Raw genomic sequence first — 26,472 nt, 5'->3', positions numbered from 1 at the left:
AGATCGGATCGGACATTGGATCAAAGGTTTTCAAAAATTTGAGTGAAGAGTGGTATTTTATTTAAAATAAGGGTGAGTCTTAGCCTTGCTTCCCCCTTTGCAAGGGCAATGATAAGGTTACTTGGAGCCCATTTTTGTGTGTGTTTGGGAGACCCGCCCGGTCTCATTCTCTCGTTAGTCCTCTTTGTGTGCCGTTTGGTTTTGGGGAACACCCTACTCGGCTTGGCTTCATACCCCTACCCTTATGGGTATTGGGTTGCACATTTGTTGCACCCTACGGCTAGGTAGCTGTCCGGCCCGGCTGGGTGTTTCACCTTTGCTAAATATGCACAAGGTCTCTTATTCCTTTTAGACCCGCCCGGTCTCATTCTCTTGTTAAACCTCCTCTTTGTGCGCCGTTTGGTTTTGGGAGAACATCCTACTCGGCTTGGCTTCATACCCCTACCCTTATGGGTATTGGGTTGCACATTTGTTGCACCCTAGGGCTAGGTAGCTGTCCGGCCCGGCTGGGTGTTTTACCTTTGCCAAATATGCACAGGGTCTCTTATTCCTTTTTACGTCATTTGTGTCTCGGAGACAAGCCTCGTCTCATATAGAGAGTTTCCCCTTTAGGAGGCTTACCTAGCCTCATGTTAGAGTGGCCTCTCCTTTTAGAGTTGAGTCTTTAACTCGGTAGTGTTATTAGAGAGTCTCTGACTCATTTGTTCCCCCCCTTTAGTGTTGTTAGTTCGGAGTTTCTCCTTTAGAGTTGTTGATTACTTCGCTCTTATTGGAGACTAACTCAGTCTTATTAGAGCTTTGCTTGCTTGGGATCTTGGATCGTTTTCTCTCTTTTTGGGACACTATCTTTCTTGTTGTGGTTCGTCTCTTTGAGGCGTTAGTTGCTTATTCGGGGTTTCCCCTTTTGGATTTAGGGCTTTGCCCTAGTTTATGGTTGTTCTTGCGTGTTCCCTTTAAGATTGAAAACATTTAAAGATTCTGAGCATTGGAAAAGCTTTAAAATCCAAAAAAACATTTGAAAACTTTAAAAATATCAAAAAAACATTTGAAAATATAAAAAACCTTAAAAAAAATCTAAAGTGTTGAGTGTTTCTTTTAGAAGCGTAGTTTGAGAGTTCGTTTCGAACTACGTTGGCTTGATCCTCTCTCACGAGGTACGTAGTGCAGCTTGGGATCCATATCCCAAGTCCAGCCAAACTTTTTTGTAAATAAATGTTTTAAACCTTCTTCAAAAAACCTTTAAAATCTTGTTTTCAAAAGATCTTCCTCTAGAGTTAGGAGTTTCTCCTAGATAGAGAGTTTTAGAGTTAGGGTTTTTCTTTTGATAGGTTGTTTGATTGTTTGTTTGTTGTGTGCCTGTTTTAGAGTTAGGGGTATGTCCTAGAGTTATAGGAGCGCCTCCGTCCGGTCAGTTGGCGATTCACATCGCCGACTGATGACTAGGTCTAGGATGCGTTAGTGATCCTATTGTTTTCCTTAGGACACACAACCTAGTTACACATAGGTTGTAGGAACCACCTGCATTAGCCTAGGGCTAATCTGCATTTAGTTAGGGCATATAGGGTGTCCTAAAATCTACAATTCACTGGAATTTAAATAATTGTTCAAGAAGCTTTAATAACTAGTCCGGTCTTTTAGATCGAGTCTAATATAGAGGTCTAGGTGTCTTAGGCATCCTAGCTTAGAATAGGCGCGAAGAACTACGTTGCCTTGATTCTCGTGGAGGCGGGGATACGTAGGCTTCTTTGGATGAATACCAGACCATCCGAAGACTCGGGCTAATAATTTAGAGTCTTAGGATTTGTTGTATTGTTATTGTGTGTTTTGATGTGTTTTTCTTATTTTCTAGTACTGATCCTATACCTTTTAGCTATAGCTTGCATGTGATTGCACATCAGAACTTAGACACCCATTAGGCATGTCACTCATAACCTAGCTATGCTTAGGTGCCACATCTTTCATTTTATTTTATGTGTGCTTATTATTTTATCCTCAGGAAATGCATGCTTAGGTAGACGAATCCTGAGGATTGTTCCCATTTCACATGATTTTTACCCAAACTTCTTTGGAGTTAATAATAAATGGCATAAGAGACCAGGTGCTTGCACTTGGGCGAATTGGGGGCGCCTAACCCCTTCCCCATTCGTCATCAGGCACGGACCTTTTGTATCTCTGGTTATCCATTGCAAACAGAGCATTTGTTTTGGTTCCATGGCATGTCCATGGATGGCGACTCTGAGTTTATTTCAGGTATGTCTCGGTTTCGAGCCCTGGCTCCGGATCGAGACATATCTCTTTCTTTTTATATCGCCACTCGAGCTATGCTGTGAGGGTGGCATCCGTTCCGAGAGTTCCCTGGTAGAGCTCTCATTCACGTTGTGGAGATCTTAGAGGATCGCAGGAGGGATCTCGCGTCCCTCGGCACCGTCCTCGGATCGGGGTCCACAGGCTGGCGACTCTGCTGGGGACTTCTTGGAACATTGCCTAACTCTATAAAATGCCATTTTTACTAACTTTGGAGAAATTTGAGCTAAAATTATTTTAAATGGGAACTCTATCGCTTAGAATTCAGGGGCACCAGACAGGTGCGTAATTAAAACAAGGGATTCACACACTACACATCATGCATTATCATATTTTTTATTTCTTTCATTGTTTTTTATTGTTTTTCATTATTGGCTCCACGGGATAGATTTAATGCGTGCCCGACTGGGATGTTATTACACCCTGATGGTACTGTTGAATCTATTTCCAAGCTATGCGCCGGTGCTGCAGCCGTAAACACTGGGCGTACTTGTGTTTACAGCAGCCGATGAGCAATGAAGCATACTATGTATAACATTGGGCGTACTTTTGTTATACATATTAAGTATGTTTCATACGCATAGTACCCATTAGATTGAGTCCGGAGCCCTATTTTGTTTTATATATTATGTATATACGTACTGACTTAGTGAAACCCAACTAGGAGGTACCCGTGTTTATATAAGTATATTGCATTCATATGGGGTTGAACATGTGTTGCTCACACATGTGAAGCTTAGAGTTAGGAGCCTTGTCCCATTTGTAGACTAGGGTAGCTCATTTTACATGGCTACAGCGCGGTCCTGGTACACTCACTAGTCTGTCGCAAGTCGAGATTTTCTCGACTCCGTTAGATTAGATTAGGGCTGGTGCCCCTGGTTAGGGTGTGTATATATATATATATATGTGTGTACATATATGTGTGTATAGTGTATTATTCTTAGATTATGGCTTATCCTTTCGAATAAGGTTTCCTTATCTATTTCAGTCATACCATCCTTTCAGACTCGGTCGATGATTCTTGCTCTTGCTTGGTCATCATCCAGATCGCGGTCTACCCTGTCATCTTTATCATATGATTATTCCTGTATCTTGGATTTATATCTGTTTTGTCAGCTGTCTGATCAGGGCCTACTTTCCACTGAGGTTTTCTGGTCTATTATCCCCGATTAGAGTTTGTTCACTATTTCTTTCTTGGATCAGGCTGATGATTCTTGTTCACCACCTTTTATAGCCTGTGTTCATTTCTTGATTCTTTGTTATCCATTCTTCTTGCTAGCTGTTAGACCAGGGCCTGTCTATTAATGAAGTTTTCTGGTTTATCCATTAGCCACATTGTTTCATTCCCCAGCCTTCGGACCTGGTCAGTAATTTTCCTCTATCATTATTCTGACTATGGTCTGCCTTTTGTCTCTCAAGTGTTTAGTTGTGTCGTTCCTTTGTACATAACTTATTTGCTGAGTCGATTTCTAGTTACCTTCTTGTACCTACACCATTTGTTGAGTTGATTGTCTAGATTAGGACCCATTTTCGGTGGGTATTCCTGGTCTAATTCATCATATCTATATTCTCTTGATTTGGTTGGTGTCATTTCCCTTGCCATTGTTGAAACCATAATCTGTCATTTCGTCCTCAGATTGTACATATCTCTTGTGTGTATACGATTATGTCGGTTGATTAGATTAGGACCCATTTCTAGTGGGGATTCCTGGTTTAATCAATTATATGTGCATTCTTTCGGATTCACCTGACGGGTGGCCCGTACTTGTCACTATCATGGCCACAGTCTACTTGCTGCCATTTTGATTGTATATCCATTCTTTGTTGTGTCTTAGATCTGGTCGATGGCTTGTCCGATGTCTCTATAGCCATGATATATCTTTGGTCGCAAATCCAACCCATGACCAAGCGTCGTCATTCATTGTCAATCCTTCATGTGATTATATCTCCGTGGTGACCATATTCTGCTTGTTGATTGTGTGCTTATCTTGTCATCATTATTTGAGTGCAAGTATCCTTGCTGAGAGTCCTACATTACTGAGTTTCTATTCATTTACCCTTATGTTGAGTTGTGGGAATCACCCTATATAGCCGTCATGCTGCCGAATTTTGTATAAACACCTTGAGCGTGATCGCTATCTTTTCAGAGTTATCGATAAGCCGTGAGTTTACTCTACCACGATCCTTTTAGGGCCGTCATGCTGCCGGATTTTACTCAACTCATTTTCAGTATGATCGCTATCCTTTAGGATTATTGATAAGTCATGTGCTTACCCTACCATGATCCTTCTTACAGTTCTGCTGTTAGTTTTATTCAAGGGAGAGATGTGTTTGTATTATCTCTTGTTTCAACTTGTGTATATCATTTTCATGAGATTGCCTCATACTAAAATCAGTTTTTGTCAATTCTATGACAGGAGTCTGACCTAATTGATCTCACCCATTGGTTAAACCAGTTTCCTTTCATTTCACCTAATCAAGTCAACAGGACTTATATCAGAGTTGAACCCCAAGTCATTGACATCATGGAAGAAGGTGTACTACTCATATACTTTCAGTTCCAGTTCGTCATTATCGAAAAAAAAAAAAAAAAAAAAAAAAAAAAAATGTCCTGTGTTGTTAAGGTTTGTCTTTCATTAAGTTTGTACCAACTTTCTTCTCTCAAAGTTGGTAAGTCTTACTATGTTAATGTCAAAAAAAAAAAAAAAAAAAAAAAAAAGTGTGTCATGTTTGTCAGTCGTGTTCATTCATAGTCTGTTGTTTTCATCCTTTGTCAAGTTCAATGTAGAGCCCATTGAGGCGCGTCGAAAAAAAAGGAGAGTTACTGATGTACTTAAGAGTCTTCGATTCAATAAAGTTTTTGGTTTGGTTTCAAGTCTTCGATGTTCTGTGATTCACTCTTTAGATCTAATGTTTAAACAACTAAAGACGCCCTCTTGGATGAGATTGCAGACGAAATTCCCCTCGAGATCTGAAAAGGTCAAACGAGAGGAAGAGCGTCTAGCATAGCCACTTGAAGAAGAAATCGAAGTTATCGATAGTGGTATCGAAATCCGAAACTCGGGAAAGATGGATTGGCAAAACGTTATCTTCCGAGGAGCGTGAGGAATTGATAAACCTATTTAGAGGGGTTCAAGGAAGTCTTGTTTGATCCTACAAGGATAAACCAGGTGAATGCTCTGGTGTGATCCAAGACAGGGCTCCACCATCTTTAGACATCAAGTTGAAAGTGAAAATTTTAGAAAGTGAAGCGTCAGACATCCTGTGGAGCTGATGAAATATTGAGAGAAGATTTTCAGAGGGAGTGGAGCACAGTGGTTGAAGTTTTGCCAGAAAACCGCCAGACTCCTCGAAAAAAATAAAAAAAAAAATAAAAAAAAATCAAAGTCTTTGAACCTTAAGCAAAAGAGCTTGTACATCAAATATATCAGGAGGCCATCATTGGACGTTTGAGCCTTAATAGCCAAAATCCTAACGTTTTAAAAGCCTTTTGAGAACCCTTTGGGCCAACAATTTAAAGCCAATACTTCTTTTCAAACACATTATAAACCCGGGGCATTTATGCGCCCGAACTACGTCGGACCTGATCCCCATCTCTTCAGGGGTACGTAGGCAACTTGATTAATTCAGGTTCGGTCAAACCTTGGGATAAAATCCCTTTCAAAATTTTGAAGCTAAATGCTAAACCATTCTTTGAAAAATCCCACAGCGAACTACGCGGATCTGATCCTCCATTTTTGGGGTACGTAGGTAGTCTGGCAAGACCAGATTCGGTCCAAATCGTTTGAACTTTAAATATCCCACCCCTTTTGAACCCAAGCCCACCTAGAAAGTCCTTCTGGTGAAACAAGCAAAGGTTCAAGGCAAATGAAAGCAAAAACAGAAAAAAGAACGAGAGTCTGAAGACCCACTAGGTTGAAAACCCGAAAGGGCGGCCTAAATGAAATCATGTGCTTGCTAAGTCATTAACCAAAGGGATTGGCTTATGCAAAGTAAGGGTAGCGGTCTGCTGGATTGAAATTTTGAAGAGGCAATCTAGTCAGAGGCGAAGAATTCCCATGAAGAGAAAATTGATGAGATACCGAAGGAGTTCTTCAGTTGTGCAGAATTTTCAAAGTTTGAGTAGTGACTTCTTTTGAAGAGAGAAATCAAGGAGACGGAGAAGCATTCTCAAACAAGGCAGGATCCCAGAATCCGAGTAGTGTCGGCAAGACTTGCTTTGATACTTTTCTAAACTAGGGGCATTAAGACTGAGCAATCCGAAGGGGTTAATAACCATGACGAAAATCCCGATGACGGAAGGAAGTGCCTCTTGACATAGTTTTCGAGATTACTGTAGGAGTGGCTAGCCTTACCATAAAAAAATAACATATTTTATCTAAAAGTGAATCAAAATGTAGTCGAGTCCCTTGAATAATCTATACCTTCTTTGATAGAGTCCTTGGGAGTCTATTCCTCATTCATATTTGTTTTCTTTCAAGGTTAAAAAGTTGTATGGCACTGGAAGGAAGGGGTGTATACCTTCCAAAATGAAAGATCCTGGTTTAGGTATCCTACTCTGACAGACTGAATATGTCAAGTTTCATGCAGTTGGTAGGGGAAAGAGCGAACCTCACATAGTGGTCAATGAGAGGAGAAGTCTTTGAGCTTAGCCATTATCCCATCTTTATTCCAAAGAAAGAACCCATGCAAATCCAAAATTTCTTTATCTATCCTTGTTCTACTTTCCTTGAGACTCTTGTCATGGAAGTACAATACACTAGGGGCATCTTTTATGACTTGCGTCATAAAAGATATCAAGCATACAAAGGCAATCAGTGCCAGTGTTTACAACAAGTTGAAGTAAGAGAGATGCGAGCACGTCTTGAGCCAAATCTTTGAACTCTTCAGATGAGCCCTCTTTCTTAAAAGAGTCAAGTTCTAAAGAAAATCAATTTCCCCAGCGGAATCTAGAATTTGCTCCCACAATCGTCAAACCTTAGCAGAATGCTTTTCACTTGTTAAAGAAGGGTAAACACCTGAAAGCCCCGTCAAGTACTTAAGTCCGATCCTCAGCAAGGAACTCGTACTCCCATTTTTCTTAGCAAGAGACGTTTAATCCCAGAAAAATCAATTCTCCAATCAGTAAGTCTTCTGTGTAGGTCTTATGCATTCTTGGCTCTTCGTGGTCTACCATTCAAGTATACCATGGACCCTTGCTTCCCGAGTGGCTCTTCGTGATCTGCCCTTCAAGTTGTATCATGGACCCACTATCCATACTCATTCTATCCATCTCCAGTGCTTGTCATTATCCTTGTTCATTCTTGGCTCTTCATGGTCTACCGGTCAGGTACACCATGGACCCTTGCTCTATGAGTGGCTCTTTGTTATATATCCTTTAAGGTATATCATGGACCCACTATCCATGATCATTCCATTCATTCCCATTGCTTATCTTTGTTCCTATTGGGCTCTTTGTCGCTCATCGCTGCGGACCCCGGGTTTAATGCTTGGCTCTCCACGGTTTATTGTTGGGAACCCCCGATTCCTTTCCAGCTGGGCTCTTTGTGGTTGATTACCATGGACCTCAGATTTATTGCTAGGCTCTTCATGGTTTATTACCGTGGACCCTCGATTTTTGTCATCTTGGCTCTTCGTGGCATAATGCCACGGACTTTTGATATTCCCTGTGCGGCTTTTCATGGTTATTACTCTGGGCCCTCGATTTCCAGTTTCTTTTCAATTATAAAAAAATAAAAAAAATATAAAATCCTCATTGGAATTTGGAATTCAGATTTGCAATTTTCAAAATATAGGCAGAGTTTTTGGTTTACTTGTTTAAAGGGGCCAGTGCCCGCAAGATTTCATCAAATTTCTTTGAGTTGTACTTTGGGTAAAAGTCATGTTTTCCTAATCGCTTCTAGCTATGCTATGTTTTAACTATTTTTCATCCTCTCTGACCTCTAGGAGGTTATGTTAGGAGTGATCTGACCGTCATTTTCAGAATAAAAAAATTCGAGATATCATCACCCCATCCGGTATTGAAAATTTGGGTCTTCTCAAATATTCTCTACCCGTCTTGTATTCCGGTATTGAAAGTTTGAGTCTTCTCAAACATTCTTTACCCGTTTTGAAATCCGGTATTGAAAATTTGAGTCTTCTCAAATATTCTCTACCCGTCTTGTATTTCGGTATTGAAGGTTTGAGTCTTCTCAAACATTCTTTACCCGTTTTGAAATCCGGTATTGAAAATTTGAGTCTTCTCAAATATTCTCTACCCGTCTTGTATTTCGGTATTGAAGGTTTGAGTCTTCTCAGACATTCTTTACCCGTTTTGAAATCCGGTATTGAAAATTTGGGTCTTCTCAAATATTCTCTACCCGTCTTGTATTCCGGTATTGAAAGTTTGAGTCTCCTCAAACATTCGTTACCCGTTTTGAAATCCGGTATTGAAAATTTGGGTCTTCTCAAATATTCTCTACCCGTCTTGTATTTCGGTATTGAAGGTTTGAGTCTTCTCAAACATTCTTTACCCGTTTTGAAATCCGGTATTGAAAATTTGAGTCTTCTCAAATATTCTCTACCCGTCTTGTATTTCGGTATTGAAGGTTTGAGTCTTCTCAAACATTCTTTACCCGTTTTGAAATCCGGTATTGAAAATTTGGGTCTTCTCAAATATTCTCTACCCGTCTTGTATTCCGGTATTGAAAGTTTGAGTCTCCTCAAACATTCGTTACCCGTTTTGAAATCCGGTATTGAAAATTTGGGTCTTCTCAAATATTCTCTACCCGTCTTGTATTCCGGTATTGAAAGTTTGAGTCTTCTCAAACATTCGTTACCCGTTTTGAAATCCGGTATTGAAAATTTGGGTCTTCTCAAATATTCTCTACCCGTCTTGTATTCCGGTATTGAAAGTTTGAGTCTTCTCAAACATTCTTTACCCGTTTTGAAATCCGGTATTGAAAATTTGAGTCTTCTCAAATATTCTCTACCCGTCTTGTATTCCGGTATTGAAAGTTTGAGTCTTCTCAAACATTCGTTACCCGTTTTGAAATCCGGTATTGAAAATTTGGGTCTTCTCAAATATTCTCTACCCGTCTTGTATTCCGGTATTGAAAGTTTGAGTCTTCTCAAACATTTTTTACCCGTTTTGAAATCCGGTATTGAAAATTTGAGTCTTCTCAAATATTCTTTACCCGTCTTGTATTCCGGTATTGAAAGTTTGAGTCTTCTCAAACGTTCTCTACCCGTTTTGTATTCCGGTATCGAAAGTTTGAATCTTCTCAAATATTTCTTTACCCGTTTTGAATGATCTGGCTCTCGATTCCAGGATAAAAACTCGATGTATCCGGTATTGAAAATTTGAGTCTTCTCAAATATTCTCTACCCGTCTTGTATTTCGGTATTGAAGGTTTGAGTCTTCTCAAACATTCTTTACCCGTTTTGAAATCCGGTATTGAAAATTTGGGTCTTCTCAAATATTCTCTACCCGTCTTGTATTCCGGTATTGAAAGTTTGAGTCTCCTCAAACATTCGTTACCCGTTTTGAAATCCGGTATTGAAAATTTGGGTCTTCTCAAATATTCTCTACCCGTCTTGTATTTCGGTATTGAAGGTTTGAGTCTTCTCAAACATTCTTTACCCGTTTTGAAATCCGGTATTGAAAATTTGAGTCTTCTCAAATATTCTCTACCCGTCTTGTATTTCGGTATTGAAGGTTTGAGTCTTCTCAAACATTCTTTACCCGTTTTGAAATCCGGTATTGAAAATTTGGGTCTTCTCAAATATTCTCTACCCGTCTTGTATTCCGGTATTGAAAGTTTGAGTCTCCTCAAACATTCGTTACCCGTTTTGAAATCCGGTATTGAAAATTTGGGTCTTCTCAAATATTCTCTACCCGTCTTGTATTCCGGTATTGAAAGTTTGAGTCTTCTCAAACATTCGTTACCCGTTTTGAAATCCGGTATTGAAAATTTGGGTCTTCTCAAATATTCTCTACCCGTCTTGTATTCCGGTATTGAAAGTTTGAGTCTTCTCAAACATTCTTTACCCGTTTTGAAATCCGGTATTGAAAATTTGAGTCTTCTCAAATATTCTCTACCCGTCTTGTATTCCGGTATTGAAAGTTTGAGTCTTCTCAAACATTCGTTACCCGTTTTGAAATCCGGTATTGAAAATTTGGGTCTTCTCAAATATTCTCTACCCGTCTTGTATTCCGGTATTGAAAGTTTGAGTCTTCTCAAACATTTTTTACCCGTTTTGAAATCCGGTATTGAAAATTTGAGTCTTCTCAAATATTCTTTACCCGTCTTGTATTCCGGTATTGAAAGTTTGAGTCTTCTCAAACGTTCTCTACCCGTTTTGTATTCCGGTATCGAAAGTTTGAATCTTCTCAAATATTTCTTTACCCGTTTTGAATGATCTGGCTCTCGATTCCAGGATAAAAACTCGATGTATCCGGTATTGAAAATTTGAGTCTTCTCAAATATTCTCTACCCGTCTTGTATTTCGGTATTGAAGGTTTGAGTCTTCTCAAACATTCTTTACCCGTTTTGAAATCCGGTATTGAAAATTTGGGTCTTCTCAAATATTCTCTACCCGTCTTGTATTCCGGTATTGAAAGTTTGAGTCTCCTCAAACATTCGTTACCCGTTTTGAAATCCGGTATTGAAAATTTGGGTCTTCTCAAATATTCTCTACCCGTCTTGTATTTCGGTATTGAAGGTTTGAGTCTTCTCAAACATTCTTTACCCGTTTTGAAATCCGGTATTGAAAATTTGAGTCTTCTCAAATATTCTCTACCCGTCTTGTATTTCGGTATTGAAGGTTTGAGTCTTCTCAAACATTCTTTACCCGTTTTGAAATCCGGTATTGAAAATTTGGGTCTTCTCAAATATTCTCTACCCGTCTTGTATTCCGGTATTGAAAGTTTGAGTCTCCTCAAACATTCGTTACCCGTTTTGAAATCCGGTATTGAAAATTTGGGTCTTCTCAAATATTCTCTACCCGTCTTGTATTCCGGTATTGAAAGTTTGAGTCTTCTCAAACATTCGTTACCCGTTTTGAAATCCGGTATTGAAAATTTGGGTCTTCTCAAATATTCTCTACCCGTCTTGTATTCCGGTATTGAAAGTTTGAGTCTTCTCAAACATTCTTTACCCGTTTTGAAATCCGGTATTGAAAATTTGAGTCTTCTCAAATATTCTCTACCCGTCTTGTATTCCGGTATTGAAAGTTTGAGTCTTCTCAAACATTCGTTACCCGTTTTGAAATCCGGTATTGAAAATTTGGGTCTTCTCAAATATTCTCTACCCGTCTTGTATTCCGGTATTGAAAGTTTGAGTCTTCTCAAACATTTTTTACCCGTTTTGAAATCCGGTATTGAAAATTTGAGTCTTCTCAAATATTCTTTACCCGTCTTGTATTCCGGTATTGAAAGTTTGAGTCTTCTCAAACGTTCTCTACCCGTTTTGTATTCCGGTATCGAAAGTTTGAATCTTCTCAAATATTTCTTTACCCGTTTTGAATGATCTGGCTCTCGATTCCAGGATAAAAACTCGATGTATCCGGTATTGAAAATGTGAGTCTTCTCAAATATTCTCTACCCGTCTTGTAATCCGGTATTGAAAGTTTGAGTCTTCTCAAACATTCTTTACCCGTTTTGAATGATCTGGCTCTCGATTCCAGGATAAAAACTCGATATATCATCATCCTTCCGGTATTGAAAGTTTGAGTCTTCTCAAACGTTCTCTACCCGTTTTGTATTCCGGTATCGAAAGTTTGAATCTTCTCAAATATTTCTTTACCCGTTTTGAATGATCTGGCTCTCGATTCCAGGATAAAAACTCGATGTATCCGGTATTGAAAATGTGAGTCTTCTCAAATATTCTCTACCCGTCTTGTAATCCGGTATTGAAAGTTTGAGTCTTCTCAAACATTCTCTACCCGTCTTGTATTCCGGTATTGATAATTTGAGTCTTCTCAAATATTTTTTACCCGTTTTAGCACCCGATAATTAGCCAAGTGATTCTTGGTTTAAATTGTCAATCAAAATCTTCATTCTTCAATGCAAGCACCGAGTTAAGAGTCAGTGAGAAGTTATCTCCCCTTTGCTTTTAGTCTTTGAGTTTCATAGTGTTACTTTGATATTTTACCTTTGTGAATACCATTTTAGAATCAAAACCCAAAAAAATTATTTTGTTTTGACAATCGGGTCGGCCAAAATGTGTTGTCTTGTCAGCTTTGCCAATCGTGTGACAAGCACACTCTGCCAAAGAGGGGCATCTGTAGACACCCCATTTTGACCGTGCCCTGCACCTCCATGTTTTGTGCTTAACTTTCCCAAATCAGTGCGTTAGGGTCCCAAATTGCACCCTGAGCTAGCTTAGGGTCCCACCAAGGTCCCTGTGAAATTTCGTCAAGATCCGACCACGTTTGCCTAGCGAACGAGCTAAGTGTAGACACCCCATTTTGACAGGACCCTAAACCCGCGTATTCGAATGAAATCCCGAGGTCAGGCGGAAAATGAATGAATGTGGGGCCCGCTGATATGGGACCCGATTGTGTGGGGCCCGCTTGTGTGGAACCCGCTTGTGTGGGGCCCGCTGATGTGGGATCCGCTCGTGTGGGGCCCGCTCGTGTGGGACCCGCTTGTGTGGGGCCCGCTTGCGTGGGGCCCGCTTGTGTGGGGCCCGCTGTTTTGGGACCCGCTTATGTGGTCAAAGAGAGAATAAGGACAGTCATCATTTTCTTGGTTTTAAAAATGGGCGTAATGAGTAATTTTGGTTTTCGTATGGCATCCGATGCCATTTGAAAATTGTTTTTTATTTTTTTATTTATTTTTTTTGCAAAATTTAAGGGAATTTGGGGAGACAAGAGGGGGACAAAAAAATTCTCATTTCTCCCCTCATGATGACTCATGATGAGTCTTCTCTCGCGAAGAAGAAAAACCAGAAAAAAAAAGAGGCAGAGGAAACCAAAAAAAAAAGAAAAGAAAAGAAGGGAGAACGAGAGAGAGGACAGTGAAAAAAACCAGAGAAAGACCAAGAAAAAAAAAAAAAAAGAAAAAAAAGAAAAAAAAAAGAAAGAGGGAGAGAAAGAGAGAATTGCAGAGGGAGAGAGCTCATCATCTCCGGCAAATTCGCCGGAGATCCAACCTTCATCTCCTCTTCCCTCAACGGCCGCCACCACCGCCTTCTCCGGCAACCTCTACACCTCCAATCCTACGGCTTCCATTTTCTCCGGCCGTGTTCTGATCGTCTTCCCCCATTTTCCTCCGGCCTTTTCTGCAAATCTGAGATTCATTTTTTCCGATCTAAGCTCCGATCTGAGATCCTTCTCTGATACTTCTCCGATCCATCTCCGATTCATTTCCGATCCAAACCTTAGCTCCGATCGTCTTCTCCGATCTTTGTAAAAGAAGGTATTTCCCTTCATAATTCTTCTCATTTTATTTTTATATACTTTCAATGCTTATGCTTAGAACTGGAAATTTAAATCATGTTTTCTCTGGATGTTAGCTTTTCCTGTGTGATTTTATTTTTTTTTTATTTTTTTTTTTATATACAAAGTTTATGTTTCAGTTGATTGTATTTGAGTAGATTTGAATAGGAATCTGCTTTCGTTGTTTTAATGGATGTTCCTAACAATTTGGTTAAAAAAAAATAATAATAATAATAAGAGAAAAAAAAAAAACTACTGTGAAAGGAAGTCTTCGCTGGATTTTCTGAGATTTTGATATTTCTAGTTATGAGGGCCCGTTTGTGTGGGACCCGTTTACGCTGATGTGGGACCCGCTGTGTGTGGGACCCGTTTGTGTGGGACCTGTTTATGTAGGGCCCGCTGATGTGGGACCCGCTGTGTGTGGGACCCGTTAATGTGGGACCCGCTTGCGTGGGGCCCGCTGATGTGGGACCCATTTGTGTGGGGTCCGCTGGTGTGGGACCCGCTCGTGTGGGACCCGCTAATGTGGGGCCCGCTTGTATTCAAAGAGATAAAAAGGACATCATCATTTTCTTTAGATTTTTGCATGATTTTTAAGCATTTAAATGATTTTAATTCATTATTAAATGTGTATGCTTAAAATCACGATCTGCATGAGTGTTTCAAATCCGTTTCGTCCCAAAATTTAATACGATGTTCTACTTGAATAGAGTAAAATAACTGTCAGATCGGATCGGACATTGGATCAAAGGTTTTCAAAAATTTGAGTGAAGAGTGGTATTTTATTTAAAATAAGGGTGAGTCTTAGCCTTGCTTCCCCCTTTGCAAGGGCAATGATAAGGTTACTTGGAGCCCATTTTTGTGTGTGTTTGGGAGACCCGCCCGGTCTCATTCTCTCGTTAGTCCTCTTTGTGTGCCGTTTGGTTTTGGGGAACACCCTACTCGGCTTGGCTTCATACCCCTACCCTTATGGGTATTGGGTTGCACATTTGTTGCACCCTACGGCTAGGTAGCTGTCCGGCCCGGCTGGGTGTTTCACCTTTGCTAAATATGCACAAGGTCTCTTATTCCTTTTAGACCCGCCCGGTCTCATTCTCTTGTTAAACCTCCTCTTTGTGCGCCGTTTGGTTTTGGGAGAACATCCTACTCGGCTTGGCTTCATACCCCTACCCTTATGGGTATTGGGTTGCACATTTGTTGCACCCTAGGGCTAGGTAGCTGTCCGGCCCGGCTGGGTGTTTTACCTTTGCCAAATATGCACAGGGTCTCTTATTCCTTTTTACGTCATTTGTGTCTCGGAGACAAGCCTCGTCTCATATAGAGAGTTTCCCCTTTAGGAGGCTTACCTAGCCTCATGTTAGAGTGGCCTCTCCTTTTAGAGTTGAGTCTTTAACTCGGTAGTGTTATTAGAGAGTCTCTGACTCATTTGTTCCCCCCCTTTAGTGTTGTTAGTTCGGAGTTTCTCCTTTAGAGTTGTTGATTACTTCGCTCTTATTGGAGACTAACTCAGTCTTATTAGAGCTTTGCTTGCTTGGGATCTTGGATCGTTTTCTCTCTTTTTGGGACACTATCTTTCTTGTTGTGGTTCGTCTCTTTGAGGCGTTAGTTGCTTATTCGGGGTTTCCCCTTTTGGATTTAGGGCTTTGCCCTAGTTTATGGTTGTTCTTGCGTGTTCCCTTTAAGATTGAAAACATTTAAAGATTCTGAGCATTGGAAAAGCTTTAAAATCCAAAAAAACATTTGAAAACTTTAAAAATATCAAAAAAACATTTGAAAATATAAAAAACCTTAAAAAAAATCTAAAGTGTTGAGTGTTTCTTTTAGAAGCGTAGTTTGAGAGTTCGTTTCGAACTACGTTGGCTTGATCCTCTCTCACGAGGTACGTAGTGCAGCTTGGGATCCATATCCCAAGTCCAGCCAAACTTTTTTGTAAATAAATGTTTTAAACCTTCTTCAAAAAACCTTTAAAATCTTGTTTTCAAAAGATCTTCCTCTAGAGTTAGGAGTTTCTCCTAGATAGAGAGTTTTAGAGTTAGGGTTTTTCTTTTGATAGGTTGTTTGATTGTTTGTTTGTTGTGTGCCTGTTTTAGAGTTAGGGGTATGTCCTAGAGTTATAGGAGCGCCTCCGTCCGGTCAGTTGGCGATTCACATCGCCGACTGATGACTAGGTCTAGGATGCGTTAGTGATCCTATTGTTTTCCTTAGGACACACAACCTAGTTACACATAGGTTGTAGGAACCACCTGCATTAGCCTAGGGCTAATCTGCATTTAGTTAGGGCATATAGGGTGTCCTAAAATCTACAATTCACTGGAATTTAAATAATTGTTCAAGAAGCTTTAATAACTAGTCCGGTCTTTTAGATCGAGTCTAATATAGAGGTCTAGGTGTCTTAGGCATCCTAGCTTAGAATAGGCGCGAAGAACTACGTTGCCTTGATTCTCGTGGAGGCGGGGATACGTAGGCTTCTTTGGATGAATACCAGACCATCCGAAGACTCGGGCTAATAATTTAGAGTCTTAGGATTTGTTGTATTGTTATTGTGTGTTTTGATGTGTTTTTCTTATTTTCTAGTACTGATCCTATACCTTTTAGCTATAGCTTGCATGTGATTGCACATCAGAACTTAGACACCCATTAGGCATGTCACTCATAACCTAGCTATGCTTAGGTGCCACATCTTTCATTTTATTTTATGTGTGCTTATTATTTTATCCTCAGGAAATGCATGCTTAGGTAGACGAATCCTGAGGATTGTTCCCATTTCACATGATTTTTACCCAAACTTCTTTGGAGTTAATAATAAATGGCATAAGAGACCAGGTGCTTGCACTTGGGCGAATTGGGGGCGCCTAACCCCTTCCCCATTCGTCATCAGGCACGGACCTTTTGTATCTCTGGTTATCCATTGCAAACAGAGCATTTGTTTTGGTTCCATGGCATGTCCATGGATGGCGACTCTGAGTTTATTTCAGGTATGTCTCGGTTTCGAGCCCTGGCTCCGGATCGAGACATATCTCTTTCTTTTTATATCGCCACTCGAGCTATGCTGTGAGGGTGGCATCCGTTCCGAGAGTTCCCTGGTAGAGCTCTCATTCACGTTGTGGAGATCTTAGAGGATCGCAGGAGGGATCTCGCGTCCCTCGGCACCGTCCTCGGATCGGGGTCCACAAGAACCCAGCTGAAGTCATAAGGGCCGCAGAAGCGCAGAAGCAGAACAAGCCGAGTTGCGAAGAAGAGGATGAGAGTCTTTTACGGCAAGTCAAAAAGACCCAGGCTAATATTTCAATTTGGGGTTTGCTTATGGCTTCCCCAAAGCACCGTCAAGTTGTACTAAGAGAGTTGAATGCTGCACAGGTATCTGTGGATATTACATCTGATGAGCTGGTTGGTTTAGTAGCAATGGCTAGGGTGTCCAAGACTCTTTCTTTCATTGATGAAGATCTGACATCTGAGGGTCACAATCATACGCGTCCGCTGAAGATCACTGTTGTCTGTAACGGGAAGAAGGTCCCATATGTATTAGTTGACAACGGGTCCGCACTGAACGTATGTCCGTTAGCCACTGCTACTGTCCTGGGATTTGGGCCGAATGACTTTATCCCTTCTGAGCAAGGAATTTTGGCGTATGACGGTACCAGACGCGATGTTATTGGAACGCTAGCAACCGAAATTCTGATAGGAGGAGAAATCTTTGAAGTAGAGTTCCAAGTGCTCGATATCAAAGCGTCTTTCCTTCTCTTGCTTGGCCGACCTTGGCTCCATAAGGTTGGAGTTATCCCTTCTTCACTGCACCAGAAACTGAAGTTCATCAGAAACAACAGAGTGATAATAGTCAAGGGTGATCCTGATTTGGAGGTAGGCCAAATTTCGCAAGAGGGTACCTCAGAAAAGAAAGGTGATGTTAGTCTGACCGGGTTCTCTGTAGAAGTCACAGCCATATCATTTGAGAAAGCAAAGAATGAAGAGATTTTGTTCCTCACCAGCACTAATCCCCGGGTTGTAAAGATGATGCGTAAATAGGGGTACCTTCCCGGTGCAGGTTTGGGTCGCAATCATCAGGGGATAGTCGAATGGCCTGTAATGAGAAAGAATGAAGGGTTGTTCGGACTCGGATATGAACCTTCTCGTGATGAGATTAGAGAAATGAGAAATTACATGCGGAAATGGTCCGAGCTCCGTTGCCAGGGTCTAGAGCTGCCGATGAAATCATTTAGTCTGATCAGAAATGGTAAGTACCGCAGAGAGGGAGATGACTTTGATTTCTATGGGTTCGCAGAGCCGTGGGTTGATGAGTTAACAGGGCAAGAGCTGCCGGGGTTTGAGATATTTTTTGATATGGAGCTGCCAGATGAGTACTCGAGTTTGCAGATTCATGAGATCGAACCGGAGGTTGATTGGGCTGATATCCTTGAGCCGTGTCTTCTGAATTCCCTGTTCCAGGTTGAGTTACCGATTGTAGCCATGATCGGAGGAGATGCGCTGATCCTTGTTCCTGAAAGCCTTATCACCCCAACTGAGGGACCCCTCACGAACTGGAGTTCCTAGGTCATACCCCAAGTCGTCATCCAGTACAGTCATGTTTCTATCAAAGAGTCTGTTGTCTCTAGCTATATGTCCATTTCAGAGTCAAAAATTGAGTTTGCTATATCTGATGCTTCTTTTGATGTAGGTACAGTTGTGATCGAGCCCGTTGATGAGGAGTCTTCTGATGCCATTGTTCAGTCTGATGCAGAGTCTGTTGCATCTTCCGTTGAGTCTACCGAGTCTGTCAAGTCTGTTCATACGATAGTCCAGTCTGATGAGTCTGTAAAGATTTCTAAAGATTTCAATACTTAGCCCATTGAAGGCGCGTCAACAGATGTAACTCCGATTTCTTTGAATAAAATAAAAGACTCTTCTTTTTATTCGCCTGTCTCTACTTTAGTTTCTGCTTCTTTATCTGATCAAATTGATAATAATAATAATCAAGACTCCCCCTCTAATGAGGATGCCGACGAAACTCCTCCTGAAATCAAACACATGATTAGGCAGGAGGAGCAGCGTCGAGCAAAACCATTCGAAGAGGAAATCGAGACCATCAATATTGGTGATGAAACCCTAATTTGGGAAATTCGAATTGGCAAAACATTAACTCCCGAAGAGCGTGCGGAATTAATTGCCCTATTAAAGGAATTCAAAGAAGTTTTCGCTTGGTCCTATGATGACATGCCGGGATTAAGTGAAGACATTGTTCAACATAGACTTCCCCTAATCCCGGGTGCTAGGCCGAAAAAGCAAAAACTCTGAAAAATGAAACAAGAGTGGGACTTGTTGGTCAGAGATGAAGTTCAGAAACAATTGGATGTTGGCTTCATACAAGTTGTTGAATACCCTGAATGGCTAGCCAACATAGTACCGGTGCCCAAGAAGGATGGAAAAGTCAGAATGTGTGTGGATTTTAGAGATCTGAACAAAGCAAGTCTGAAAGACGATTTTCCTTTGCCACACATTGACATCTTGGTGGACAACATAGCAGGTCATGCTCTCCTTTCATTTATGGATGGATTCTCAGGATACAACCAGATCAAGATGGCTCCTGAAGACATGATCAAGACGGCCTTCATCACTCAATGGGGGACATTTTGTTACAGAGTTATGCCATTTGGACTCAAAAATGCTGGGGCAACATATCAGAGGGCTGCTACCACTTTACTACATGACATGATACACAAAGAGGTCGAAGTATATGTTGATGACATGATCGTTAAAGCGAAGACCAGGGAAGAGCACGCAGGGGCATTGAGAAAGTTCTTCCAGCGAATTCAAAAGTTCAAGCTCCGTCTTAACTCGAATAAGTGTGTATTTGGGGTTACATCAGGAAAGCTGCTGGGATTCTTGGTCAGCCAGAGAGGGATTGAAGTAGATCCGCAGAAAATCAAAGCTATCCAAGAAATGGCGCCTCCAAAGACCGAGAAACAGATCCGTGGGTTCTTAGGCAAGGTCCAGTACTTGAGAAGGTTCATTGCACAGTTGACAATGACTTGTGAACCGATTTTCAAGCTCTTAAAGAAGAATGCTTCAAAGAAATGGAACGAAGAGTGTGAAGAAGCTTTCGAGAAAATTCAGCAGTGTTTGGCTTTACCACCAGTTTTGTCACCAATCATACCAGGACAACCGATGTTGCTGTACTTGTCTGTTACTGCCACAACAATGGGGTGTATGTTAGTGCAGCAAGACCCGGAGTCAAAGCGAGAAAGAGCCATTTACTACATCAGCAAGAAAATGTTGGAGTACGAGCAGAAGTACACCATCCTCGAAAAGACTTGTCTAGCACTGGTTTGGGCTACTCAGAAGCTAAGGCATTATTTGTTATCGAATAGGGTTCTTATACTCTCACGGATGGACCCATTGAAATACTTGTTCGAGAAGCCAGCTCTCACCGGAAGAACCGCCAGGTGGTTGTTGTTATTGTTTGAGTTCAATATCACTTATGTCACTCAGAAGTCAATTAAAGGGCGCGTGATAGCTGAACAGTTAGCCGATTCACCAGCAGAAAATAATGAATTTTTGAAAGCAGAGTTTCCAGATGAGGAGATAATGACTGTGGAAGATGAAGTTCCAGACACAAAGTGGTTGATGTACTTTGATGGAGCAGTCAACAATCGAGGCCAAGGTGTAGGAGCGGTGTTGGTATCACCAAGAAAAGAGTATATCCCTATATCCATCAAACTTCAGTTCAAGTGCACAAACAATATGGCAGAATACGAGGCATGTATTGCAGGTTTGGAAGCAGCCATGGCCTTGCACATTCAGGACCTAGATGTATTTGGGGACTCAATTTTGATTATCTGTCAAACCAACGGAAACTGGAAAACAAGAGATGATAAGTTGATCCCGTATAATACGTACCTAGAGTCTCTGGTCAGAAAATTCAGAAATATCACATTCACTCACCTATCTAGAACAAAGAATCATTTTGCTGATGCATTAGCTACTCTGGCTTCAATGCTTGATATTTCTGCAACAATGGAGGTTCAACCATTAGAAGTAAGACTTCAATGGGGCCCGTCACATGTTAACGCCATTGAAATAGCAGCGAGGTGTTCAGATGGCAAGCCTTGGTACACAGACTTCAAAAACTTCATCTCAGGCAAAGGACATCTGCCGGAAGCTTCAGGAAAAGAGCGAAGGTCTCTTCAGAAATTGGCCTCTAACTTTGTCATCTGTGGTGAAGAGTTGTACAGAAGGTCGTTCGATGAAATCCAACTTTTGTGTATAGATGAGGATCAAGCAGCTGAACTCATAGAGCAGACTTACGAAGGAGTCTGTGGACCGCATATGAACGGAAAGATGCTGTCAAGGAAGATTCTCAGACTTGGTTATTACTGGCCGACAATGGAAGCAGATTGCTACGCCTATGTGAAGAAATGTCACAAATGTTAGGTCTACGCCAATCTCATCCATGTGTCGCCTTCTCAGTTACATTCTCTTACTTCACCGTGGCCGTTCTCAGTATGGGGAATAGATATCATCGGGAAGATAAGTCCGAAGTCTTCTAGCGGACATGAGTATATTCTGGTCGCCATTGATTACTTCACAAAGTGGATAGAAGCTGCTTCGTATGCATCATTGACCTCGGCTTCTGTTGCGAAGTTCATCAGAACGAATATCATTTGCAGATATGGAGTACCACATGAACTAATTTCAGACAATGGGTCCCATTTCAAGAAGGAGGTGGCACGCTTGTGTGAGGAGTTTAAGATCAAGCATCATAAGTCTTCGCCCTATAGACCTCAAACGAATGGAGCTGTTGAAGCTGCTAACAAAAATATCAAAGTGAACATCAGCAAGATGACCGAGACTTACAAAGATTGGTCGAACAAGCTCCCGTATGCTTTGTGGGCCTATAGGACGTCGATCAAGTCGTCTACAGGTGCAACTCCGTATTCTCTGGTGTACGGAATGGAAGCTGTCTTGCCTGTTGAACTACAAATTCCCTCCCTGAGAGTGATGATGGAAGCTGGGTTGCCAGAATCTGTTTGGGCTCAAGCCAGATATCAAGAGTTACAAATGATTGACGAAAAGAGGCTGAAAGCACTGTACCATGTTCTGGGGTATCAACGCCGTGTCGAGAGAGCCTTCAACAAGAAAGTTCGAGTTCGAGACCTCAAGAAAGGAGATCTTGTTCTGAAATCCTTCCGGGCACCAGTATATGATCCCAGGGGTAAATTCAAGCCGAAATGGTCAGGTCCATACATTGTTGACGAAGTCCTGCCTGGAAAAGCCGTCAGACTCCTCGATGAAAATGGAGAAAAGCTAACAGAGCCAACAAACCTTGACCAACTCAAGAAATACTATGCTTAAAGCACCAGAAGGCCTTCCTTGGCCGACCAGAGCTTCAAACCAAAAATCCTTACTTAACATATCAAAAGAATCCTTTGCAAAACCCTTTTGAGCTTATACAAAATCAAAATCATTCTCTTTTCAAAACCCGTAAACTAGGGGCATTTGTGCCTTGAACTACGCGCGACCTGATCCTCATCCTTTGGGGGTACGTAGGCAGTCTGGCTAGTCCGGATTAGGTCGAAACCTTGGAAAACTTACCAAAATTCCGGTCTTTCAAACCCTAACCTACCTAAAAAGTCCTTTTGGTGCAATAGGCAAAGGTTTGTGGCTAAAAAAAAAAAGAAAAAGAAAAAAAATGGAGTCTGAAGACCCGTTAGATTGAAAACAAGCAAGGGCGATCTAAGCAAAAATGAGGGTCATTCACCTGCTAAGTTGAAAACCCGAAATGGCGGCTTAGGCAAAAATCAAGGTGCGAGCCTGCTGGATTGAAAACTCGCAAGAGCAATTCAGGTAAAAATTAAGGCAAGTGGTCCGCTAGATTGAAAACTTGAAAAGGCGATCTGGTCAGTGGCAGTGATTTCTAAAGAGGCTGAACAACTGGAGGCAGACAAGACTTGTAACCTAGTAATGGCATCATCAAAATCTGAATAGTGCCAGCATGACTTGCTTTGATCTTCCTCTAAATGAGGGGCATTTAAGACTAAGCAATCGAAGGGGTTTAATGACCATGACGGTAATACCGAACAGGGAATGAATCACTTTTAAGCATGGTATTCGATTCACTCTAAGAGTGGTTGACCTTCACCATTTAAAATATTTGTCAGGTCAAGAAGCAAGTTAAGTCTTTCTTGAAATCCAAGTCCTGCGTTTGTCAATGTCGTTTACTCGCCACTTGTCGAAGTCTGTCGCGTGTCAAGTAAAAACCTCCAAAGTCTTGTATGGTCTGTACCTTTCCCAGAGCTGGGGTGACAGGCACCAAAGCAAGAAGTCTCTTCTCCGGAAGACAGATTAAATCAGAATAAGGTTCAGAAGAATAGCAGGTTATCAGGCCTATTGAAATTTTGTCAGCTGGCAGATTTGAAAGAAACCTTTCAGGCAGAATTGATCTCATTGTTGTCATGTTTCCTCTACACAGAGCTTTGTAAATCCAATATTCATGAAATGAAATATTTGTTTCCCTGCATTTGTATTGCTTTATTAAGACTCTAGTCATGGAAGTATGAAATAACTAGGGGCATCTTTTATGACTTGGCAAATCACGCCAAGTCATAAAAGCTGTCAAATCCACAAGGACAATCAGAATAAACCAATGTCTCCAGCAACTTGAGATGAGAGAAGCTCGAGCACATCTCGAGTCAAACCTCCGCACTCCCCAGCTAAGCCTACTCTATAGTCAGCTCATCAACAAAGCTAGTCCCCAATGAAGTCTAGCATCTATTTCCCAGAGAGTCCTCTGGCAGCTGCTTAAAGCACTCAATCCCTGGCAAAATCCAATTCTTTCAAAAGGGGTCAATATCCAAAATCCCAGCAAATCATGAGAGTCCGGTCCTCAGCAAGGAACTCGCACTCCCATTTTCTCGGCAAAAGACAAAGCAATTCTCAAAAGGATCAATTTGAATCAAGCATAAAAAAAAAAAAAAAAGTTCCTGCTTCTTTGGAGAGACAAAGTAATCTCCAAAGAAATCAATCCAAATCAATCAATCAATCAAAAGCAGGAGAATATCAATCTTTTCATAAGAGTTTCACTGCTCGATCAAATTTCCATTGCTTGTTACTGCGTGAGGGTTCCGCATAACAAAGCATTCCCTTTTGATTAGTGCGTGAGGGTTCCGCCTAATTCAATTCCACCTTTTGTTACTGTGTGAGGGTTCCACATAACAAATTTCCATTGCTTGTTACTGCGTGAGGGTTCCGCATAACAACGCTTTCCCTTTTTGATTAGTGCGTGAGGGTTCCGCCTAATTAAAATTCCACCTTTTGTTACTGTGTGAGGGTTCCACATAACAAATTTCCATTGGTTGTTACTGCGTGAGGGTTCCGCATAACAGTGCTTTCCTTTTTATTTAGTGCGTGAGGGTTCCGCCTAATTCAATTCCACCTTTTGTTACTGTGTGAGGGTTCCACATAACAAATTTTCATTGCTTGTTACTGCGTGAGGGTTCCGCATAACAAAGCTTTCCCTTTTGTTACTGTGTGAAGGTCCACATAACAAATTTTCATTGCTTGTTACTGCGTGAGGGTTCCTCATAACAAAGCTTTCCCTTTTTGTTACTGTGTGAAAGTTCCACATAACAAATATTCTTTGCTTGTTAATGCGTGAATGTTCCACATAACAAAGCTTCCATGTGGTTAGCGTGTGAAGGTTCCACCTAACCAAATCTCCCGTTAGTGCGCGAAGGTTCCGCCTAACTAAAAATTCTATTTTCAAGGCGTGAAGGTTCCGCCTGATTATCCCAACCTCATTTTCAGTGCGTGTGGGTTCCGCCTGATTGTTCAAAGTCCAAATTGCCATTCAAAAAAAAATCCAATCCCTTTTGTATCTTTTCATTTGAAATTTTGGGCCGATCAAAATGCGTTGTCTCTTCAGCTTTGGCATTCGTGCGACAAGCTCCCTCTGCCAAAGAGGGGCATCTGTAGACACCCCATTTTGACCGGACCATTTTCTCCAAAATCGAATAAATTTTCGAAATCGAATAAAATCCCAATACCGAATTTGAGTCGAGATCCCGGAACCGAATCTCAAAATTTTTGAAAAAATCAAACCCGAAAATCCTAAAAATGCCCATTTCCATATATTTTGGAAATCGTTTGAAAGCCTGGGTGATCTCTGAACCCCGTTGGCATCCTTCGTTCAATTGCCCTGATCCTCTATCTCATTTTCGCAAAAATTTGAAAGAGTTACAAAATACCCCTGAGTTTTGGTATTGGCACCTCTCTATTCAAATTTCTCAAGTGTGGATGATGCTAACTCGACCTCTCCTTGATATTTTACTAACTTACCTTGTCTCTTAGTGTTTAGACCGTGATTAAATGGGTACATTTTCGAATTAAAATCTGTCAAAGGACAAGCTGAGTTTGTGTGATTATCAAAGCGAGGGTGAGATTGTTCCATTTGCAAATGGAAGGGGGTTGATTTAACCAAGGAAGGTGTGACAATACCAAACCCTTGTATTAAAAGGAGAAAGATATATTTGTCTTTTTTTTTATTTACTTGGGGCAGCCCACTCAAGTGCAAAAGAAAGAAATAAAATGCACTAGATGGGGGGCTGCCCATGAGGGAAAAGGGGGGCATAATATATCATTTCCCATCTGCAGGAGGGCATTATTGGAAATCTCCATTGCTTCCTCTGCAAGCCACAAGCATAGGCCATTAGATCAAAGAGATGAGGTGTAGGGCTTAGATCAACTAGACACTCTAGGTTTCTAGGGTTTCTAGGATAGAATTAGGGCAAGAGGGATAAGGAATCAAAGGCCATAGGATCAAGAAAGGAAGGAAATGGATGGCTGAGATTAGAAGAGGGTGGCAACCCTAACTATAGAAATGGAAAATCTCGTAGGAACCAGGGAGGGGTTTTGCTAAAAAAAAAAAAGAGGAGAGAAACAGAGGAGGAAGAAAGACCAATCGAACTCCACCACCACCATCTCCATCACTCTCTCCACCTCCTACCTCCCCTCGCGGCCACCGTCAAATCCCATCAAAACCCACCTCACCTTCAAACCCATTTGTTTTATTTTTTTTTATTTGCAGCAACCACCATCCCCGTTGATTCCGGCGAGCTTGCCGGAATCCCACCACCAAAACCTCCGTTGGAATCTCCTACCACCAACCCTCCTTTGAGCTCCACCACCACATCCCACCGGAGCCATCCATTTTTATTTTTATTTTTTTTCCCTTCACATACCCGCCACCGACCAACCCCTCTTCTCCGGCAGAAACCCATCACCAACCATCTCTGTCACCGCCACCGACCACCATCCTCCACCATTTTTCTACCCCAAATCCCCTCAAACCCTATCTCCTCTGTAAATCACCACCAAACCCACCTCATCTCTTCCCTGAAACCCTTTTCGCTTTGACTCGACCTCATCTCCGGCCATTGATTCCGGCCTCTTTCGCTTGCCACGACCACCATCGGCCTCCCTCAAAACCCCATTCTCGCCACATAATTTTTCTTCCCAACTCCAAATCAAAACCCTCTATTCAACACCCAACCCTATCCAAATCCTCTGCCATTTCATAAAAAAAAGAGAGAAAAAAAGAGAGAAGAACAACACACACAGAGAGAGAGAGAGGGGTTTGCCGAAAAATTTGCCGGATCTCCGGCCCAACTCCACCTTCTCCGGCAAAATTGTGCTGGAATTCGGTCTCCTTCTTCACCAGCCATCTCTGTTACCCACATCCCCATTCCACCATCAAAC

At 41.5% G+C, this 26,472-nt stretch overlaps 2 protein-coding genes across 2 annotated transcripts; both read left to right on the top strand.

Moving 5' to 3' along the window:
• Positions 1 to 19,659: 19,659 nt before the first annotated feature.
• Positions 19,660 to 21,150, top strand: LOC143866923 (uncharacterized). The gene is made up of 2 exons (XM_077376051.1): positions 19,660 to 20,322; positions 20,521 to 21,150. The coding sequence occupies exons 1-2, from the start codon at positions 19,660 to 19,662 to the stop codon at positions 21,148 to 21,150; spliced, it is 1,293 nt and encodes a 430-aa protein (XP_077232166.1).
• A 519-nt stretch (positions 21,151 to 21,669) lies between these two features.
• Positions 21,670 to 25,891, top strand: LOC143866918 (uncharacterized). Its single transcript, XM_077376050.1, has 2 exons — positions 21,670 to 21,993; positions 25,802 to 25,891. Exons 1-2 carry the CDS (start codon positions 21,670 to 21,672, stop codon positions 25,889 to 25,891), a joined length of 414 nt encoding a protein of 137 aa, XP_077232165.1.
• The last annotated feature ends 581 nt before the right edge of the window (positions 25,892 to 26,472 follow it).

The sequence above is a fragment of the Tasmannia lanceolata genome, unplaced genomic scaffold (assembly GCF_043159265.1).
Source record: "Tasmannia lanceolata isolate RefF3 unplaced genomic scaffold, GAP_Taslan_0.1 ptg000003l, whole genome shotgun sequence".
In the NCBI taxonomy this organism is placed as follows: domain Eukaryota; kingdom Viridiplantae; phylum Streptophyta; class Magnoliopsida; order Canellales; family Winteraceae; genus Tasmannia; species Tasmannia lanceolata.
The sequence above is the reverse complement of the archived record's forward strand: the minus strand, read 5'-3'. Positions and strand labels throughout refer to the sequence as shown.